Below are 23,816 nucleotides of genomic sequence, written 5' to 3'. Positions count from 1 at the left end.
CTTTTTTAAACATTTTCTGTATTTCCAAATAGCACTTTAATCTTCACTTTTAGGTATTTTCCCTTTGATTTTGATAAATTTTTTTTTTTTTTGGCAGTTGGCCAGTATAGGGATCGAATCCTGGACCTTTGTGTTCTCAGTACTGTGCTGTAACAAACTGAGTTAACTAGCCAGCCAGATTTTGGTAACAATTGATTTGGGTTTCCTTATAAAGAATATACAAGTAAAAGTGATGAATATTCTCTGGTAGTGATAAAAGAAAAAATATTGAGATTATTCAAATGAGATTATTTTGATACATTTATAAGTCTTCGTTAATATTTTCTAGTTCCCTCATAAATGTGTTTTAACCACAGGATGATCAATTGATTTAATAAAAATGCCTCTGTTTTCTCTTGTTATCTGATAAGTCTTAATGACAACTAACAGCTTTTGTGAGAGCAGCACCATTAGCACTAATGGATAGGGAGGACAACTGATATGGCATGGGAAAGGTTAAAGATGACTAGTGACCCTTTGGCAAATCTGCCTGCCACAGAACAGAATAAGTACCATGCTTATTCGAATTATGGGTCGTAACGGATTTTCTCACAGTTTTTGTTATAGTCTGATGTTCAGCTGTCTTATAGCTACACTTTAGTTCTGTGAGTACTGTTATAAAGATTAATTGGGCATTTAATGAGCTTTTATATTTAGATACCTCTTTTTGTGAGGACACTCATTCTAATTTATCATCTCCATTTGGCCAAGTTAGATTTCCTTATTTCTAATTTTTAGTTAGCCTTCCTCATTTTTTTTTTTGGCAGCCACTTTTTTCCCCCCTGCGGCACATATTTGAGGAAATTATCAGATATGTACATACTGTATCTATTAAAGTCAAGTGGAAAGACAAAGTACTGTGAGGTGATTCACATTTAAATTTCTAAACATAGTGTGTGAGAAATGTTAAATAACATTATAGATAACTTCTGGACATTAGTACTGATAGATGTGCTTGATTCTAACCTGGGAACAAATTTATCCTCAATGCAAAGGTCTTCACTAATGCAGAGAATTTCGTCACTCGTCCCTCACACTCCCTCTCTGCCTGCATAGTTAATGAACTATGATAAATAGCACCTAACATCTTGTAGCTTAGTGTACAAATTGCGGATCTCATTATGGTTAATTTTGGAGTTTAGATTTTTGTCCACTAATAAGATGACTCCATCGATAGTCATAGTTTTTTTCTAAGAAATATCAAGAACTCTTAATATAATATGAGACTTTGATTATGCAATATACTGCTGTCTTACCCCTCTTTGTGGGTCATTTCCCTAGTAGTCTCATGTTAACTTTTACCATTATCTTGTGGTTTGCTTTGGTACTTTACTTTCCATGTTTTATGTGCAGCTGTTCTTTTAGATTTATTCCTATTCATTTGTATAAAGCATGAATGCGGAGAATATACAAACAACGACTTTAAAACTAAATGGCGTTCCTTTGGTAAAGGGCTAGCTACATTTAAGTGAGCGTTTCTCCATTAGCATTAATGGAGTAAACACATCAGCTGAGGCGTCTCAGAAGTTAATCAGGCTTCCTGGCCAGCTCTTGCCATCAATACACTGTGGCGCCTGGTTTTGTTGGTCCTTCAGAGGCTTACTTGACAATACTCTAACAGACTTTGTGTAAGTCATTTCTTGAAAGAACATTTGGCTGCTAATTGAGGAATGCTAATGTGTTTTATAATCACTGCAGTTTGAGTTTTTAGCACTAAACAAAACAGTTAAAATTGATTTGTGGCAATTTCTTGGTTTCAGTCTGCTGTAAATTATATCTTTTTTGCTTGGATTCAGCAAGTGGTTTTACTGGTCATTTTATTTAAGTAGTTATTAGTATACATTATTATGGTTCTTAGTTTTTCCTTTTTTCCCTCATATAGACATCTATGTTGTATTCATTAACTGTGAGATCACTAGCAATAGCAGGAATAGGATTACAGGCAGTACAGGATAGTGGTTAAAAATCAGGTTCAGGAGACACAGTCCTAGCTTTGAATTCTGCTCTGTCATTGGCTGGCTGTTTGAGCTGCCATCTTACTTTTCTTCCCTAACTTCAATATTATCTTCTCTAAAATTGAAGAAATCGTTCATGTTAAGAGCCTTGACCAGTCTGTAGTCCATAGAAAAGATCCCAGGGAAGATAGCTACAGTAAAATAATGCAAATATTACTAGTCATAGTAATATGGTGCTTTACTTTTTCTTTTTTTTTTTTTTTTTTTTTTTTTTTTTTATTTTTTTATTTATATTTTTTATTTATTTTTTTTTTAATTTTATTTTGTCGATATACATTGTAGCTGATTAATGCTCCCCATCACCAAAACCTCCCTCCCTTCTCCCTCCCCCCCTCCCCCCAACCATGTCCTTTCTGTTTGTTTGTTGTATCAACTTCAAATAATTGTGGTTGTTATATCTTCTTCCCCCCCCCCCCCCCGGTTTGTGTGTGTATGTGTGTATGTGTGTGTGTGAATTTATATATTAATTTTTAGCTCCCACCAATAAGTGAGAACATGTGGTATTTCTCTTTCTGTGCCTGACTTGTTTCACTTAATATAATTCTCTCGAGGTCCATCCATGTTGTTGCAAATGGCAGTATTTCATTCGTTTTTATAGCTGAGTAGTATTCCATTGTGTAGATGTACCACATTTTCCGTATCCACTCATCTGATGATGGGCATTTGGGCTGGTTCCAACTCTTGGCTATTGTAAAGAGTGCTGCGATAAACATTGGGGAACAGGTATACCTTCGACTTGATGATTTCCATTCCTCTGGGTATATTCCCAACAGTGGGATGGCTGGGTCGTATGGTAGATCTATCTGCAATTGTTTAAGGAACCTCCATACCATTTTCCATAGAGGCTGCACCATTTTGCAGTCCCACCAACAATGTATGAGAGTTCCTTTTTCTCCGCAGCCTCGCCAGCATTTATCGTTCATAGTCTTTTGGATTTTAGCCATCCTAACTGGGGTTAGATGGTATCTCAATGTGGTTTTGATTTGCATTTCCCGGATGCTGAGTGATGTTGAGCATTTTTTCATATGTCTGCTGGCCATTTGGATATCTTCCTTAGAGAAATGCCTACTTAGCTCTTTTGCCCATTTTTTAATTGGGTTGCTTGTTTTCTTCTTGTAAAGTTGTTTGAGTTCCTTATATATTCTGGATATTAATCCTTTGTCAGATGTATATTTTGCAAATATTTTCTCCCACTCTGTTGGTTGTCTTTTAACTCTTTTAATTGTTTCTTTTGCTGTGCAGAAGCTTTTTAGTTTGATATAATCCCATTTGTTTATTTTTCCTTTGGTTGCCCGTGCTTTTGGGGTCGTATTCATGAAGTCTGTGCCCAGTCCTATTTCCTGAAGTGTTTCCCCTATGTTTTCTTTAAGAAGTTTTATTGTCTCAGGGTGTATATTTAGATCCTTAATCCATTTTGAGTTGATTTTAGTATACGGTGAGAGGTATGGATCTAGTTTCATTCTCCTGCATATCGATATCCAGTTATCCCAGCACCACTTGCTGAAGAGGCAGTCCCTTCCCCAGTGAATAGGCTTGGTGCCTTTGTCAAAGATCAGATGGCAGTAAGTGTGTGGGTTGATTTCTGGATTCTCTATTCTATTCCATTGGTCAGTGTGTCTGTTTTTATGCCAGTACCATACTGTTTTGGTTATTATAGCTTTGTAGTATAGCTTAAAGTCAGGTAGTGTTATGCCTCCAGCTTTATTTTTTTTGCTGAGCATTGCTTTGGCTATTCGTGGTCTTTTATTGTTCCATATAAATGTCTGAATAGTTTTTTCCATTTCTGAGAAAAATGTCTTTGGAATTTTGATGGGGATTGCATTGAATTTGTATATCACTTTGGGTAGTATGGACATTTTCACTATGTTGATTCTTCCAATCCAAGAGCATGGAATATCTTTCCATCTTCTTGTATCCTCTCTAATTTCTCTCAGCAGTGGTTTGTAGTTCTCATTATAGAGATTTTTCACCTCCTTGGTTAACTCAATTCCTAAGTATTTTATTTTTTTGGTGGCTATTGTAAATGGGCAGGCTTTCTTGATTTCTCCTTCTGCATGTTCACTATTGGAGAAAAGAAATGCTACTGATTTTTGTGTGTTGATTTTGTATCCTGCTACTGTGCTGAAATCATTTATCAATTCCAACAGTTTTTTTGTAGAGGTTTTAGGCTGTTCGATATATAGGATCATGTCATCTGCAAACAGGGACAGTTTGACTTCATCTTTTCCAATCTGGATGCCCTTTATTTCCTTCTCTTCTCTGATTGCTCTGGCTAGTACTTCCAACACTATGTTGAATAGGAGTGGTGAGAGTGGGCATCCTTGTCTAGTGCCTGTTCTTAAAGGAAAAGCTTTCAGCTTTTCCCCATTCAGGATGATATTGGCAGTGGGTTTGGCATATATGGCTTTAATTATGTTGAGATACTTTCCCTCTATACCTAACTTATAGAGGGTCTTTGTCATGAATGAGTGCTGAACTTTATCAAATGCTTTTTCAGCATCTATAGAGATGATCATATGGTCCTTGTGTTTGAGTTTATTAATATGGTGTATCACATTTATTGATTTGCATATGTTGAACCAACCTTGCATCCCTGGGATGAATCCCACTTGATCGTGATGAATAATTTTTCGTATGTGTTGCTGTATTCTGTTTGCTAGTATTTTAGTGAGGATTTTTGCATCTATATTCATCAAGGATATCGGCCTGTAGTTTTCTTTTTTGGTTATATCTTTACCTGGTTTTGGTATCAGGATGATGTTTGCTTCATAGAATGAGTTTGGGAGATTTGCGTCCGTTTCAATCTTTTGGAATAGTTTGTAAAGAATCGGTGTCAATTCCTCTTTGAATGTTTGGTAAAATTCTGCTGTGAATCCATCTGGTCCTGGGCTTTTCTTTGTTGGGAGCCTTCTGATAACAGCTTCAATCTCCTTTATTGTTATTGCTCTGTTCAAATTTTCTACGTCTTCACGGTTCAGTTTTGGGAGCTTGTGTGTGTCCAGAAATTTATCCATTTCCTCCAGATTTTCAAATTTGTTGGCGTATAGTTGTTTATAGTAGTCTCGAATGATTCCTTGTATTTCAGATGAATCAGTTGTAATATCGCCTTTTTCATTTCTAATTTTTGTTATTTGAGTCTTCTCTCTTCTTTTTTTTGTTAGCCATGCTAATGGTTTGTCAATTTTATTTATCTTTTCAAAAAACCAACTTTTTGATTCGTTGATCTTTTGAATTGTTTTTTGGTTTTCAATTTCATTTAGTTCTGCTCTGATCTTAATGATTTCTCTCCGTCTGCTAACTTTAGGATTGGATTGTTCTTGTTTTTCTAGTTCTTTAAGGTGAAGTGTTAGGTTGTTCACTTGCCATCTTTCCATTCTTCTGAAGTGAGCATTTAATGCAATAAATTTTCCCCTCAATACTGCTTTTGCAGTATCCCACAGGTTTTGGTATGATGTATCATTGTTTTCATTAGTTTCAATAAACTTTTTGATTTCCTGCTTGATTTCTTCTTGGACCCATATGTCATTAAGTAGAATGCTTTTTAATTTCCATGTGTTTGTATAGTTTCCTGAGTTTCGCTTGTTATTAATTTCTAGTTTTAATCCATTGTGGTCTGAGAAGATACATGGGATAATTCCAATTTTTTTGAATTTATTGAGACTTGATTTGTGACCTAATATGTGATCTATCTTGGAGAATGATCCATGTGCTGATGAGAAGAATGAATATTCTGAGGTTGTTGGGTGGAATGTTCTGTAGATATCTGCCAATTCCAATTGGTCTAGAGTCTTGTTTAGATCTTGTGTTTCTCTACTGATTCTTTGCCTAGATGATCTGTCTAATATTGACAGTGGAGTGTTCAGGTCCCCTGCTATTATGGTATTAGTGTCTATTTCCTTCTTTAGGTCTAATAGAGTTTGTTTTATAAATCTGGCTGCTCCAACATTGGGTGCGTACATATTTATGATTGTTATGTCTTCTTGATGGATCAGTCCTTTTATCATTAAGTAGTGTCCCTCATTGTCTCTTTTTATGGTTTTTAGTTTAAAGTCTATTTTGTCCGATATAAGAATAGCCACTCCAGCTCGTTTTTCTTTTCTGTTTGCATGGTAAATCTTTTTCCATCCTTTCACTCTTAGTCTGTGTGAATCTTTATGGGTGAGGTGGGTCTCTTGTAGGCAGCATATAGTTGGGTCCTGCTTTTTGATCCAGTCAGCCAGTCTGTGTCTTTTAATTGGGGAATTTAAGCCTTTAACATTAAGAGTTGTTATTGAAAGGTGTTGATTTATTCCTAGCATTTTATTGGTTGTTTGGTTGTCTTAGGTGTCTTTTGTTCCTTGCTTTCTGATTTACTGTTTGGTTTCTTTGTTTGTTGGTTCCTTAGGTTGTAGATAGTGTTTTTGTTAGCTTGTTTTCTCTTCATGAATGCCATTTTTATTGTACTAGCGGGTTTAGATTTTTCTTAGGATTTTATGGCAGTGGTAGTTATTTTTCAGGAACCAAACCCAGTACTCCCTTGAGGATTTCTTGTAAGGGTGGTCTTGTGGTAGTGAACTCCCGCAGTTTTTGTTTGTCTGAGAAATATACTATTTGCCCCTCATTTCGGAAGGATAGCCTTGCAGGGTAGAGTATTCTTGGTTGGCAATCTTTGTCTTTTAGTATTTTGAAAATATCATCCCATTCCTTTCTAGCTTTTAGGGTTTGTGATGAAAAGTCTGATGTTAACCTGATTGGGGCTCCCTTATAGGTGATTTGACGCTTCTCTCTTGCAGCTTTTAAGATTCTCTCTTTGTCTCTGAGTTTTGTCAATTTGACTATGACATGTCTTGGAGAAGGCCTTTTTGGGTTGAATACGTTTGGAGATCGTTGAGCTTCCTGGATCTGAAGATCTGTGATTTTTCCTATACCTGGGAAGTTTTCTGCCACTATTTTGTTGAATATGTTTTCAATGGAATCTCCATTTTCCTCCCCTTCTGGAATACCCATGACTCGGATATTTGAGCGCTTGAGGTTGTCTGATATCTCTCTCAGATTTTCTTCCATGTTCTTGATTCTTTTTTCTTTCTTTTTGTCTGCTTGTGTTATTTCAAACAGCCCATCTTCAAGTTCAGAGGTTCTCTCTTCAACTTCGACAAGCCTGCTGGTTAAACTCTCCGTTGTGTTTTTTATTTCGCTGAATAACTTCTTCAGTTCAGCAAGTTCTGCTACATTTTTTTTCAGGACATTGATTTCCTTGTATATTTCCTCTTTCAGATCCTGTATACTTTTCCTCATTTCATCATGATGTCTAGCTGAGTTTTCTTGTATCTCATTCAGTTTCTTTAGAATTATCACTCGAAATTCCTTGTCAGTTATTTCAAGGGCTTCTTGTTCTATAGGATCTAGAGTATGAGATTTATTAACTTTTGGTGGTGTACTTTCTTGATTTTTTGTATTTCTGGTGTCTTTTTTTTGGTGTTTATTCATTGTGGCAGGGGGTTTCACAGTCCACCGGTTTAAGACTAATGACTAACTAGGATGTTGCTGTTGTTGCCAATTTGGTATGGCTCCCACCGTGACTGCTCAGTTGGCCTCTAGTGTCTTGTGTGTGTGGTTGCCTCGGGTCTTGGGCTTCTCCGGGGATCCACCTTTCTGGTCAGCTTGGACTCTGCTGGGCTGGTGGATCACGTACCACAGGGTGTGTGATCTCTGTTGAGCTTTCACTTTCTGTACAGGACTTCTCCGGTGCTTTACTTTTTCTTTAATTTTTTTTTTTTTTTTGCGGTTGGCTGGTATGGGTATATGAACCCTTGACCTTGATGTTATAATACCATGCTCTAACTTCCCTTTCTCAGTTGTAATCGACCTCTCGCTTAAATCACATTTGGCCCATTATGCACAAACTTCTTTTTGTACCATTTATAAGTTAAGATTTGAAGTACTATGTATTGATAATTTACATTTTAAAATTTAGCTGTACATCCGGGAAATGCAAATCAAAACCACATTGAGATACCATCTAACCCCAGTTAGGATGGCTAAAATCCAAAAGACTATGAATGATAAATGCTGGCGAGGCTGCGGAGAAAAAGGAACTCTCATACATTGTTGGTGGGACTGCAAAATGGTACAGCCTCTATGGAAAATGGTATGGAGGTTCCTTAAACAATTGCAAATAGATCTACCATACGACCCAGCCATCCCACTGTTGGGAATATACCCAGAGGAATGGAAATCATCAAGTCGAAGGTATACCTGTTCCCCAATGTTCATCGCAGCACTCTTTACAATAGCCAAGAGTTGGAACCAGCCCAAATGCCCATCATCAGATGAGTGGATACGGAAAATGTGGTACATCTACACAATGGAATACTACTCAGCTATAAAAACGAATGAAATACTGCCATTTGCAACAACATGGATGGACCTTGAGAGAATTATATTAAGTGAAACAAGTCAGGCACAGAAAGAGAAATACCACATGTTCTCACTTATTGGAGGGAGCTAAAAATTAATATATAAATTCACACACACACATACACACACACACACACAAACGGGGGGGGGGAAGAAGATATAACAACCACAATTATTTGAAGTTGATACAACAAACAAACAGAAAGGACATTGTTGGGGGGTAGGGGGGGAGGGAGAAGGGAGGGAGGTTTTGGTGATGGGGAGCATTAATCAGCTACAATGTATATTGACAAAATAAAATTAAAAAAATAAATAAATAAAATAAATAAATAAATATTTCATCAGATTTTGCAGAAAAAAAAAAAAAAACGAATAAAATACTGCCATTTGCAACAACATGGATGGACCTTGAGAGAATTATATTAAGTGAAACAAGTCAGGCACAGAAAGAGAAACACCACATGTTCTCACTTATTGGTAGGAGCTAAAAATTAATATATAAATTCACACACACACACACACACACAAACCGGGGGGGGGGGGGAAGAAGATATAACAACCACAATTATTTGAAGTTGATACGACAAGCAAACAGAAAGGACATTGTTGGGGGGGAGAGGGGGAGGGAGAAGGGAGGGAGGTTTTGGTGATAGGGAGTAATAATCAGCTACAATGTATATCGACAAAATAAAATTAAAATAAAAAATAAAAAATAAAATAAATAAAAAAATAAATAAAAAATAAAATTTAGCTGTAGCATATACCAGAATTATGTAATGATACTTTTCCCATAATTATCTTAGAAAAGAGTCACCTCATTGAAGATTAATTTGAAGTATTTTAATAAAAATTTTTCCTCATAACATGAGAATTGGAAAAAACATATGTATGTTATTTAATATGTAATATTTGATATATCTGTGTAATCTAAGCTACCCATTTTGGCTCTAATGATGAGACTCTTATTCAACAATTTATGACTCACATAGTTTCCTCTTTAAGTTTTCTTCCTTTTAGATGAAAAAATCTCTTTAAAAAATTTTTACTAATGTATATGAGGATAATCAGATGAATCAGATAAATATATACATGAGGTAGTTTTACCTATTTGCTTTGAATGAAATGTAACTAAAATATAATTATAAAACACCTTAAGTTATCTTTAGTTGAAATAGTATATTAGAAGCACTACATTGTATTGTTTCCTGTTACCATATAGAAGAGAACCGTCTTAGCTGATTTTATATGATACTTCATTCATCTGGTAATTAGTATCTTGGACAGAGACTGTATTTTCCATATGCCAAATCCTGGTGTACAGTATTATATAGCAGCATATTATAGATTTACTTTGGAAGTATAGTCTTTTCCACATAGGTATTCTACCAGTTTCTCAGTCTTTTTCATGCCAAAAAATTGACATAAATTTAGATTTATAGTATTTCCAGAAATATTATGTCATGCATTTTAAGAAATATACGTTAAGGAGAGGGAATAAAAGATATATTTTTTTATAGAACTATAACTGTACCTCTATATGAAACAGAGTTCTTTAATTATTTAACTATGGCTTTATTCCCACCATGCTGGCTTTGGGGCCTTTCTTGATGCCCTTCCCTCAAACTAATGGTGACTTTCCAACTAAAATTCAAGAGCATGTAATAAGTCAGACTGAATTTCTGTGACAGTTTACTGCTGTATAAAAGACTGTAAGTGGTTAAAGAATTTAACATAACTAATAGTAGAATTAATAAAATGCGTATTTGTATTTAGAATCCAAATACTAATGTGAAGTCATTCATTTTACCTTTCCTTGTACAGACATTGAAAAGTGGCCTGACAATGGTTGGGAAAGTGGTGACTCAGCTGACAGGCACTCTACCTTCCGGTGTGACAGAAGATGATGTTGCCATCCATAGTAATTCACGGCGGAGTCCTTTGGTCTCAGGCATCATCACGGTTATTGATACTGAAACAGTTGGAGAGGGTCAGGTAAGAACTTTTGGTGCACACAATGTATGTTATATGCAGAGGTTGGGCTAAGATCAATATTAGTCAAAATGTATTTGGCCTAGGATACTACTAATTTGGAGTTTTAGAAATTGAGATTATTTCAGGTCAGATTTTTCTTTTCAAGAAATAACGGGTAATATGTTGAAACCTGTTGTTTCAAACATTTTTAATGCATCAAATTTGAAGGTAAAGGTGAGGTTCGAAGAAATTCTCTTTATTGGGACATTTGTTTCACAGATACATAATTATATATCTCTTTAAACTGTGTTAATAGTACTATTTCTTTTTTTGTATGTAATGACATTTGTTATAACCTAAATCACAAGATCAATAAATTTATTTTTAAAAGCAGAGGCTTGCTCGTAAAAGCAATCAGCAGGACATTGTGTTTGAGGAGAATTTTTAAAAAATTAATGGGCTAATTTCGATGGTTGTAAGTGACCTAATTTAGTGAGTAACATCAAAATTCATCACAGATATTTATAAATATAAAAATAAATGAAATCTTAAAATAGCATGTCAGAATACATACATGGCAATAGCTTATTATGTATCTCTATCTTCAGATGGAACAATTCATTGTAATTTTTAAAATTTAGGTTTAGAAACATTTAGAAAAGGCAATTATAAACATGGAAAAATACATTATGCTTGCATCTAAATCTTGCTGGTAAGATATCAGTTGGTTTCTGATTTCCTCTCATGCAGTCATAAACTTTATTTTCTTTTGTATCATCGTCTTCATTTGAAAAATACATTTCTGAATGGAAGATAATTTTTTAAAATTCTAGTTTATCATCATTATTGCTATAAGAAATACAATCTAATATTGGATCCTAGAATAAGACAGAAGTAGCAGTATTTATGAAATACATTTTTAAAATGTTTATATATAATACATATTTAATTCTGTGTTTAGAACACAATTCATAGAACCTATGTGAGCCTTTAAAGTATTAATCTTAAATATTGAATGTTCTTCTGAGAAAATTTGCTTTCAGTATATATGCACTGACATCTTGATGACAGATTACATTTGGCAGCACATGTGCTAGAATTACTTATGTGCTGGTTCCTATCATAAGATCAAGTGGTGTTTCAAGAAAATTTGGACTTTACTGCAATTAAAACAAAAAAAATCTTTGAAATTTTGGGTTATTAAATTTGGCTGTTGTAATTTATTTGAAATCTGAGTAGTAATAATTCTCTGTCCCTCCAATCTTAACTTTGTGGTTAACCAGATATGTTTCAGACTTCTCTTGTTTTTTAATGAAGTGCTAGCAAACTTTTCAGTTGATCGTAGTGTGTGTGTTAATTAGCTGATGTGGATAGACACAGATGTTTTCTTTCTTCTTTGGAATTATATATATAAAGCTTTAGTGTTATGACTGTTAAAGTAAAAAAAAAAATCCTTTTGTTCTTTCATTCTTGATTCATCTACAAGACCACCTACTTTTATTACCTGGTAACAACCCTCCTCAGCATTGTTTAGGAGCATTCATCTGTTGAAGATCTAGCATTTGTTGACAGAGAGATTTGTGCTCATTTGAAAGTAGAAACTGTTATCTCAATATTTTTGATGAAATAGAGGTGTAACTAATATATTAATTTACTTTATTATATTGAAGCATAGAGGCATATAAAAAGAAAATTTTGAAATATATAAGATATCATGTATTATTTCATTAGGAGTTATGTTTTCAAAGGTGGTTTAATTTTTTCTTCAAGTTCTTCATTAACTTTTTATGTCTTTAAAAAAAGGAATTTTCAGTTTTGGAGTATGATTGTGGAGGTGCAAGAGCTCATTTGTCTGTGATAAATGCATGGATAACACTTGAAACAAATAAAGATGTTTATTAGGAGGAACCATAGAAATGTTCCCTTTTAAAAGTTAAAAATGTACAGTGTTGATCAACGTGAAAAATTTTATCTTTTCTGTTATTGGTTGGGAGCAATAATCTCCCACTAATGACATTTTCTTAACTTGTAGCTTATAAGACAGGAATGAAATTGATTTTCAATAAATGGTAAGTTGCAGTATGATATTGTCTGTCTGTCTTTATTAACATGAATCTGTTTTTTGTCAATAAGACATTTTTATATCTGATGAATAGTTCAGTAGTGGTATAAGATTGGTTTTAGGTTATACTGGATTGCTTTAAGATGATGGCAGTGGTTAATGTCATAGATTTAACGCTTTTAGCTCTTCCCACTGATGTTTAATCTTGCTGTAATGTTTTTCCTTTTCCATATACACCTGAGGAGCTAAAGGTGTCATTACATTGACTTTTACTGTTTAAATTTATCAAGTCTTTAATAAGATATTTTTGTGTTTACAGTGGTAGTGTATAAAATCTGATTCATAATCTTTCTGATGTTGTATTGATTATTTTGATTTTATGGTGATGGGATCATTGTGTGGTAACTGCATTAGGGAGGAATGGATTTGATTGACTTTGTGTCCATTTTTATCTGTGTTACTTTCATGTTTTATTTAAAAGCATTGCTTGAATAGGATAAGTTAAGTGGTATAATTTGCCTTTCACACATTTATCTAATTGAAGTTAGCAATGTGGCAAAATCACTAATAGAAATAAAATGTCTTAGAATGATGACCTAAGCTTGAGCTATTGCTTGCCCTCAGAACAATTGTTACTCATAATTATTTAGTGGCTTCTGAACTGTTTCATTAATGTAATGAAGGCTTACCCACTTTGTACCAATTGAAGTGCTTTGCTTTATTTAATATAGTCAAGTTATTAATACATACTTAGGGGTTCACCCTGCTTAGATAAGTGGTGAGTAAAGATTACATGTCATAGGAAAATTATATTGGGATATCAATAGTATTAATGGTTTGGTGTTTTAGGCAAGGTGATGATGTAATCCAAAAGTTTGATGCAATCTGATTGTTTTTTGAAGTCCGTAAAGAGAAAATTCGAAGAATCTTATGTAGTGGTAAGGGGTTTTGCTATGGACCAAAAATGAGCTTTTTTGCTGGATACGTTTTCTATGATTGCCATCAAATTGAGCACTCAAAGATAATTGTGTTGGAAAGAGACATATAAGGTATAGGGTTATAATATATGAAAGGAAAAGGAATCTTGTACATCAAGTTTAAAATAGAAAATGAGCAAAAGACAGAAATAAATATTTCACAGAAAAATAAAATATGTACAAGTGATATAAAATCTGTACCCATGACTTCACTTACTGTAAGAGAACTGCAAATTAAAACTACATGGAGATACCATTTTTCACCATCAGAATCAAAGAAATTCAAAAGCTTGCAATATATACTATATTTTTAATTTTTATATAATTATAGACTCATAGTAAGTTGCAGATATATCCATATGCATTTCATCCTATTTCCTCCAGCTCCAGAATAGTACAATACAAACTAGGAACTTGATAATGGCATATTACTGTTAACTAAGCTAAAGATCTTACTCAGTTTTCCCCATTTGTTTAACCTGTATTCATTTGTGTGTGTATGTGGGTGTTTGTAGTTTATAAAATTTCTTCTGACATATAGATTCTTGTAACCAGCACAGCAGTTAAGATGCAGAACAGTTCCATCAACATGTACCTTTTTGTATTCGTGCCCATCCCTTACCCTACCTCCATCCCTTTCTCTTGACAGCCACTAATCTGTTTATTATCTCTATAGTTTTTTGCTTTCAAAAATGTTATACAAATGGAACCATACAGTATGTCAAATTTAAAATTGACTTTTTTTTTCACTAAACATAATGTCCTTGAAGTCGATTCAGGTTGCTCCATGTAGTTCATACTTTTTAATCACTCTGTTGCACTTCTTTGTACGGTTATATCAGTTTGTTTTACCCTTCACCCATTGAGACATTTGCGTTTTTTCTGTCTTTTAGTATTTCACATAAAGCTGCTGTGAAAATTTGTATAAAGGTTTTTATGTGAATATATGTTTTAATTTCTCTGTATTAATTGCCAAAGAGTGTGATTGCTGAGTTGTGTAAGTGCACGTTTAGTAAGGAACTGCTCGGCAATTTTCCAGAGTGACTGTACTATTTTACCTTCCCACCAGCACTGTATGATAGGCAATAGATTTCTCAACTGAATCCAGGGAAGGTGAAGGAAGTGGTACAACATCTTTAAAGGACAGACATACCTTGGAGATACTGCAGGTTTGGTTCCAGACCATCATGATAAAGCGAATATTGCAGTAAAGCAAGTCAGGCAAATTTTTGGTTTCCCAATGCATATAAAATTATGTTTACAATATACTGTAGTGTATTAATAATGCAATAGCATTATGTCTATTAAAATGTATATACTTTAATTAAAAAATACTTTATTGCTAAAAAATGCTCATGAAAGTTTGGCCCTTTACTGGCCAATTGCAAACAAACAAAAAAATTTGCTAACAACCTTCTGAGCCTTCATCAAATTGTCATCTTTTTACTGTGGAGGGTCCAGCTTTAATATTGATGATGGCTGCTGACTAATCAGGGTGGTGGTGGCTGAAAGTTGAGATGGCTATGGCAGTTTCTTAAAATAAGAGAACAATGAAGTTTGTCACCTCAATTATCTCTTATTCATGAGAGTTTTCTCTGTAGCATGTGATGCTCTTTGATAGCATTTTACCCACAGGAGAACTTCTTTCGAAATTGGAATCAGTCCTCTCAAACTGTGCAGCTGCTGTGTCAACAGAGTTTATGTAATATTCTAAATCCTTTGTTGTTGTTTCAACAGTGTTCATGCAATCTTCACCAGGAATAGATTCCATTTCAAGAAACCACTTTCTTTTCTTTGCTCATCCATATGAATCAACTACTCATTCTTTAAAGTTTTATCATGAAAATCGAGTCAATATCATTAGCATGTTCATCATTACAAACCATGATTACTTTTGTGTCCCTTACCCAATTACTCCCTAATCCCTCTCTGCCCTCTCCCTTGCCCTCTCCCACCTCTAGTAAATATATAGGTCTGTTCTCTCCTTCTGAAAGTTCAGTGTTTTATTGTAGCCTTTATTTTTCCTCCCTCCCTCCCTTTCTCCCTCCCTCCCTCCCACTTATGAATGAGGGCATGTGGTATTTCTCTTTCTGTGCCTGGCTTATATCACTTCACATAATTTTCTCCAATCTCATCCATGTTGCTGCAAATGGCAGGATTTAGTTCCTTTTCATTGCTGAGTAGTATTCCATTGTGTATATATACCACATTTTCCTTATCCAGTCATTTGTTGATGGACATTTAGGTTGTTTACATATCTTGGCTATTGTAAATGCAGCTGCAGTGAACATGGAAGTGCAGGTATCCCTTCAACATGATTTCCATTCCTTGGGGTATATACATAGAAGTGGGATTGCTGATAGTTCTGTATATGATAGTTCCATCTATAGTTGTTTGAGAAACCTCCATACTGTTTTCCATAGTGGCTGTACCAATTTACAGTCCCACCAACAGTGTAGAAGAGTTCTTTTTCCTCCACATCCTTACCAGCATTTGTTATCCTCAGTCTTTTTGATAATGGCCAGTCTAACTGGGGTGAAATGATACCTCGGTGTGGTTTTGATTTGCATTTCCCTGATGATTAGTGATTTTGAGAGTTTTTTCATGTTACTGTCGGCCATTTATTTGTATGTCTTCCTTTGACAAATGTCTATTCAGCTCTTTTGCCCATTTTTTAATTGAATTATTTATTTCTTTACAGTGAAGTTGTTTGGTTTCCTTGTATATTCTGGATATTAATCCCTTGTCAGATGTATACTTTGCAAGTATTTTCTCCCACTCTGTTGGTTGTCTTTTCACTGTTGATTGTTTCCCTTGCTGTACACAAGTACTGATAGTCAACTCTGTACCCCATAAATATGTATTATCAAAAATAAATAAATATTTTAGGGGGAAAAAAATGATGCTTTGAAAGCATCCCCAACACTGTATTATAAAAAATTTTAAGCTTTTAACAAAGTTGAAAAGTATATTCCGCTCCACCTATATTTTCTCATTAACATTTTATTATAATAGCTATATCGTATGTCTCAAAATAATTAAGTATATTTTTCTTTTGATAACAGGATGCTGTTCTAGGTCACATAAAATGAATTACGCTTGCAGAATAGCACTGACTTACATTAAGTTACTTAATCTTTTCCATGATAGAGTTTAAGTAGCAGTGTTGCATTTGCGTAAACAAAAACTGAGAAAGCATGGCAGGTAGGAGAAATAAACCACCTGTAATACTGTCAGCAAACAACCACCATAAATAGTTAAAAAATTTTTAAAGACACTTTTATTTTGCTTAACATAGGTCTCGTGGATGTTTTATTGTAATAGCAACTGTACTATATTTAACAGTTTCTATAAAACTACATAACTTTTGCTGTCACTTTAAATGAGTAATTAATATGTATCTTTATAGTGTATGAAATACATGTTCCAAAATTTTCTTAAGCATTCACTTGTAATTAAACATTTAGGTGGTTTTCATTTCTTGCTATCATAAAATGCTACAATTACAAGTTTTATCAAAAGACTGCACCAACTCAGTCTCATCTAAAGGCCCCACTTCTAACACTTCTTATTCTAGTTCTCTTGCTATTTCTACCACATCTTCAGTTACTTCTCCACTGCAGTCCTGAACCCCTTAAAGTCATTCATGAGGATTGGAATCAACTTATTCCATACTCCTGTTAATTTTTATATTTTGACCACCTCCCATCAATCAGAAATGTTCTTAAAGGCATCTAGAATGGTGAATTCTTTCCACAAAGTTTTCCATTTCCTTTGCCCGGATCTATCAGAGGAATCCTTATCTATGGCAGATACAGCCTTATAAAATGTATTTCTTAAATAATAAAACTTGATAGTTGAAATTACTCATTGATTCGTGGGCTGCAGAATACATGTTGTTTTAGTAGGCATGAAAAGAACGTTAATCTCTCTATATCTCCATCAGAGCTGTTGGGTGACTGGGTACACTGTCAGTGAGGAGTCGTATTTTGAAAGGAATCTTTTTCTCTGAGCAGGAGATATCAACAGTGGGTTTAAAATATTTAGTAAACCATGCTGTAAATAGATGTGCTGTCATTCAGGCTTTGTTGCTCCATTTACAATGTATAATTTTTAAAGGCCCTAGCATTTTAGGAATGGTGAATGAACATTAGTTTCAACTAATTCAGCTACATTATTCTCTAACAAGAGAATCAGCCTGTCCTTTGAAACTTTGAAGCCAAGCATTGACTTCTTTCTAGCTATGAAAGTCGTAGATGTCATCTTCTTTGAATATAAAGCTGTTTCGTCAGCACTGAAAATGTGTAGTGGGAAAATGTAGTCACCTTCATTGGTTATCTTAACTAGATCTTCTGGATAACCTTCTGCACCTTCTATATCAGCACTTGCTGCTTCACCTTTCACTTTTATGTTATGACGACAGCTTCTTTTGTTAAATTTCATCAACCTACCTCTGCTAGCTTCTAACTTTTCTTCTGCAGCTTCCTCACCTCTCTTAATTTTTATTGAATTATAGAGAGTTAGGGCCTTGCTCTGGATTAGACTTTGGCTTAAGGGAATATTGTCGCTAGTTTGATCTTCTCTCCAGACTCAAACTTTTCCATATCAGCAATAAGGCTGTTCCACTTTCTTATCAATTGTGTGTTCACTGGAGTAGCACTTTCAGTTCCCTTCAAGAACATTTTCTTTGCATTTACAACTTAGGTAACTGTTTGGTGCAAGAGGCCTAGCTTTCAACTTGTCATGGTTTTCAACATGCCTTTCTCACTAAGCCTAATCATTTCTAGCTTTTCATTTAAAATGAGAGACATACAATTCTTTCTTTCGCTTGAGCACTTACAGGCCATTGTAGGGTTATTAATTGGCCTAATTTCAATGTTGTTGTGTCTCAGGGAGTAGGGAGTCCTGAGGAGATGTAGAGAGATAGGGGAATATCTGGTTGGTGGTGCCATCAGAGCACGCACAGTATTTATTAATTTAGTTGGCTGTCTTTTATGGACACAGTTAATGGTGCCCCATAACAATTACAGTAGTAACATAAAAGAATAAGTGACCACTATAGCAGATTTAATAATAATGAGGAACTTTGACATATTGTGAGAATTACAGAAATGTGACACAGAGTCATGAAGTGAGCACATGCTGTTGGAAAAATGGCATAAATAGACTTAACGCAAACTTGCCACAAACCTTCAATTTGTTAAATATCTGTGAAGTTCATTAAAGTGAAGTGCAATAAAATGAGGTGTGTATGGAAATAAAAGAACTGTTAACACCAAATTCCATGTCTATTGAAAATACTCTTCAGGAATGAAGAGAAAATTAAGACATTCTTAGAAAAAGGAAACTAAGAGAATTTGTCACTAGTAGATCTATCCTTAAAGAATGTCAAATAGAAGTTCTCTGTGGAAATGATAAAAGAAGTTTTGGAAAGTTTCAGAAAGGAAAGAACAACAATGAAATGAGTATAAATAGAGGCACGTATAATATGCCTCTTCTGATGAGTTCATAAAATTATAACGTCTGATGTGATAATCAATATATGTATAAAAATACTTATTTTTATATTTTTAAAAATGGGGACATGTACTGAACCTCATAAAATTTAAAACATTTTGTGTCAAAAAAGACAACATCAAGAAAGTGAAAAGACAGGGACTGGCCCGTTAGCTCAGTTGGTTAGAGTGTGGAGTTATAACACCGTGGTTAAGGGTTTGCATCCCTGTACCAGGTAGCTACTGAAAATAATAATCATAATCATAATATTAAAAGTGAAAGGACAACCCACAGAAGTGGAGAAAATATTTGGAAATCATCTTTCTAATAAGGGACTTGTGTCCACAATATATAAAGAACTCTTAGAACTCAAAAGTAAAAAGACAAATAAACTAATTTTCAGTGAGCAAAGGATTTGAGTAGGCATTTCTTTGAAAAGATACCCCAGTGGCCAGTAAGCAGAAATTGAAACCCTTATACACTGTTGTTTGTAAAACCTTATACACTGTTGTTTATACATGTAAAACTGTGTATCTGCTTTGGAAAAGAGTTCGTCAGTTCTTCTCAAAATGTTAAACAAAGTTATCATATGACTCAGCAGTTCACCTCCTAGGTATATACCAAAGATAAATGAAAATATATGTCCAAGTAAAAACTTTTTTGTGAATGTTTATAGTAGCCAAAAAATGGAAACAACACAAATGTTCATCAACTGATGAATGGGTGGATAAATACAATGTGGTATGTATGTACAATGTAATATAATTTAGCAATATAAAGTGTACAATTCAGTGACATTAAGTACATTCATGTTGTTGTATAATCAACATTATTTCTAGAACCTTTTCCCCAGCCCAGATTGAAAATCTATACCCATTAAACAATGACTCCCGATTTCCCTGTCTTCTCAGGCCCTGGCAACCACTATTCTACTTTCTTTTTCTGAATTTGCCTATTCTAGGTACCTCATAGAGGAATCCTTCAATATTTATTCTTCTGTGTCGGGCTTACTATAATGTTAAGGTTTATCCATGTTGTAGCATGTATCAGAATTTCATACCTTTTTAAGGCTGAGTAGTGTTGCATTGAGTGTATGTATGGTTGACCCTTGAATGATGTGGTTGGGGCGGCAGCCCCTGCGCAACTGTTTAGCTTCATTCTTTTGCATGTGGATATCCAGTTTTCCCAGCATCATTTGTTGAAAAAACTGCCCTTTCCCCATGGAATGGTATTAACATTCTAATAAAAATCAGTTGATCATATATAGCAGAGTTTATTTCTTTTCTTTTCTTTTTTTTTTAGAGCTTTGCTGATTATATGTACATTTATTTCTGTGGGGTACATTCTGTTGTTTCAAAATATGCATACTCTGCACAGTGATTCACTTAGGGTAGATAACATACTTTTGTACCCGTTAGTCCACCACTTTTCCTTCTCCCCCCACAAACCCTTCTCTGTCCAGCCTCTGGTAACCATTATTTGACTCTTTACTTCTATAAGAAATCTCCTTCCCCTGCCTCTTTTTAAGATTTCATGTATGGCTGAGATCATGCAATGTTTTTCTTTCTGTTCCTGACTTAATTTGATGGTTGCCAGTTCTATCCATGTTGCTGGAAACAATAGGCTATCATTTTTTTTTATAGTTGTATAGTATTGCATTGTGTATATATACCACAGTTTTTTAAATACATTCATCTGTTCATGGGTATTTAGGTTGATTCCATCTCTTGGCTATTCTGCATAGCATTGTTCGGAGACTTTTTATTACTGCTTCAGTTTCATTACTCGTTATTGGTCTGTTTAGGGTTTTTAGTTCTTCATGATTCAATCTTGGTAAGTTGTATATATCCAAGAATTTATTCATTTCTTCTAGATTTTCCAGTTTGTCCGCATATAGTTGTTCATAGTAGTAGTCTCTTGTGATCCTTTGTATTTCTGTGGTATCAGTTATAATGTATCCTTTTTCATTTCCGATTTTTTTTGAGTCTTCTCTTTTTTCTTTGTTAGTCTCATTAAAGGTTTGTCAATTTTATCTTTTCAAGAAATCAATTCTTTGTTTCATCAATCTTTTGTATTTTTTAAAATCTCTAATTCATTTATTTCTGCTCTCATCTTTGTTATTTCTCTCTTTCTACTGATTGCGGTTTGGTGGTTGTTGTTTTTCTAGTCCCTTGAGTTGTAACATTAGGTTGTTTATTTGAAGTCTTTCTTCTTTTTTGATGTTTATTGCTATAAACTTCCCTCTTACAGCTGCTTTTGCTGTATCCCATAGGTTCTGGTATGTTGTGTTTTCATTTTCATTTGTCTCCATGATCTGTTTGTTGTTTAGGAGCATGTTTTTAATGTCCATGTATTTGTAGGGTTTCTAGTGCCCCTTTTGTTGTTGATTTCAGTTCAGATAATGTATTCTTTATTTCTAGAATTTATATTTGTTGGTTTTTAAAAATTAAAAAAAAATTATTGTGAATGTTCAAGAGATACCAAGCTAATTGTCACCCCTCGTGGCATGTTGTGACTGCCAGATTCATATATTTGGTTTTTTAAAATCGATTCAGTTCCTTTGTCAAGTTTCTTGTTCTGCTCCTGGATTGTTTTCCAGATATCATTTAATTTTCTATCTGTATTTTTTTGTGACTCTCTGAACATCCTTAAGAGGGTTATTCTGAATTCTCTGTCAGAGATTTCATAAATCTGGTGTTCCTCTGGGTCCATTGCTGGTGCTTTGTTTACTTCCTTTAATGGTGTTATATTTCTCCGTTCTTTATTGATATTTGTGTGTTTACGTTGATGCCTGGGCATTTGGAAAGACTGATATGTCTTCTGGGTTTTGTAGGTGTTCTTTGGTGGTGTTAAACCTTTACTGCTAATATCAGAGCTTTGTCTCTGGTGTGTGTGTGTTTTTTCAGTTCCATGTAAGAGTATTAGCTACCACCACCACTTAAACTCTGCACTGAAACTAATTTGTTGACCTTTGGTTAATTCCAAAATTGGGGGAACTTCCTGTGGGGACCAGCACTTGATCCTTGTGGTTGAGCTAAATTGCTGCTTTGATGCTGATTCTCTGAGGAAGGCTTTATATGCAGATCATATTTTAATTGTTGGCCTTTTAATCGCTTCTGGGTCTTGCAAGTTCAGATACAAGTGGACTGTGTGAAAATTCTGGCCTGGGACTGAGTCTTTCCAGCACACTGCACCCTCTGCAGTTCTGTCACTCTGACCAGTCTCCACTGAGTGGACTTGGATCAGTTGGAAGGCAGATCAGCTTCCCATGCTGTGCCTCAATATTCCTGGCCACCCTCTTCACCCCCGCCCCTCCAGGTGCTTCCCATGGGGCAAGCTGTGCGCAGATCCATTGCGATGACTTGTTGGCTGCAGGGTAGCTCCTTTCTTTGGTCAACTATGGCCCCTTACTTCTATATGGGTCTGTGGGAACCCTATCAGTGGTCTTGCTGGCCTGGGAGCTGGTATGGTATTCTCCGAGTCCTCTTCTCCCCTGCAAGCTCCAAGCAACTTCACACAAAGAGCTTAGCTGCGGGTTTTGCCACCTCCTGCTCTGTGTATTGCAACTTCTTCCCATCCCTCACCAGGCTGGCCCTGAAGTGTCTGAGGTTTGAAAGGGTTGGAGCAGTCCCTTGTTCTCTCACTGTGGCTTCTCTCCTTCACAAACTCTACAGGTCTCTCCTCCTCTTCCACTGAGATCCAGTAGGCCCAAGTTGGCAGTGTTTGCTGTTTTGTTTTGTTTTTGCGATTGGCTGGTACATCTTTTGCTTTTTAATGGTTGTAAATTGATCAGTTGTTGGGGAGAGTGATGCTGGGGACTACGTGCATTTTTTGAAAGAAAGAAATTAGCATTGCTAGTATAGAAGTACTTCCTAGTTAAAATGAAATTCTCTGTGTTTCATAACATGATTCAATATTGGTGTAATAGTTTTTCTTTCTGGCACATTAGGTAAGTGAAACATTTTTTCTAAAAATTGTTGAACAATATACTTACCGTGGGTAAATTGTCTGAAATGTAAATTATATTTCAATATAACAACACAAAATTAATGGGAATAAATATAAGAAATTCCATTTGAGATAGAAAGCTACCTGTTCTAATGTGCTTCTGCTTTTATGACTTGGTAGTATTTTCATAGAAATGGTGTGTCCATCTGTAAAAGAGGAGTTTAAGACCACAACTTTTGTACTTTACTATTAATTTTTTATTGGGCAATTCCTCTTTTGTAAGGCTGTTTGTTTATGTTTAACTTGTTATTTTTCCCTGTTCTTACGTTCTATTCCAATAATGGGCAAAAATTTGTGATTTTTTTCCACCAGAGTCCATAACACGGTAGGAACCATATTTCCTGTCCTTGGATAAAATTCTATGTGATTACATTTTGTAAAGAATTGAAAATAATTGATTTTTTGTGTGTGTGATTCAATATTTTATTTTATTTTATTTTTTAAAATTTTATTATGTCGATATACATTGTGGCTGATTATTGTTCCCCATCACCAAAACCTCCCTCCCCCCCAACAATGTCCTTTCTGTTTGCTTGTCGTATCAACTTCAAGTAATTGTGGTTGTTATATCTTCTTCCCCCACCCCCTGGTTTTCTTTGTGTGTGTGTGTGTGTGTGTGTGTGTGTGTGTGTGTGTGTGTGTGTGTGAATTATATATTAATTTTTAGCTCCCACCAATAAGTGAGAACATGTGGTATTTCTCTTTCTGTGCCTGACTTGTTTCACTTAATATAATTCTCTCAAGGTCCATCCATGTTGTTGCAAATGGCAGTATTTCATTCGATTTATAGCTGAGTAGTATTAGTAGTATTCCATTGTGTAGATGTACCACATTTTCCGTATCCACTCATCT

General features: G+C 34.8%; 1 protein-coding gene across 8 annotated transcripts in view; it reads left to right on the top strand.

Annotated features, from left to right (window-relative positions):
* BCAS3 (BCAS3 microtubule associated cell migration factor) overlaps positions 1–23,816 on the top strand; it is a 601,295-nt gene that overhangs the window by 163,274 nt on the left and 414,205 nt on the right. For all 8 annotated transcript variants that reach the window (XM_063109232.1, XM_063109228.1, XM_063109233.1 and 5 more), the window contains exon 12: positions 10,272–10,442. In XM_063109232.1, coding sequence (XP_062965302.1) covers positions 10,272–10,442 — 171 coding nt within the window. The remainder of the gene's footprint in view (positions 1–10,271; positions 10,443–23,816) is intronic.

The sequence above is a fragment of the Cynocephalus volans genome, chromosome 10 (assembly GCF_027409185.1).
Source record: "Cynocephalus volans isolate mCynVol1 chromosome 10, mCynVol1.pri, whole genome shotgun sequence".
Classification (NCBI taxonomy): Eukaryota; Metazoa; Chordata; class Mammalia; order Dermoptera; family Cynocephalidae; genus Cynocephalus; species Cynocephalus volans.
The sequence above is the reverse complement of the archived record's forward strand: the minus strand, read 5'-3'. Positions and strand labels throughout refer to the sequence as shown.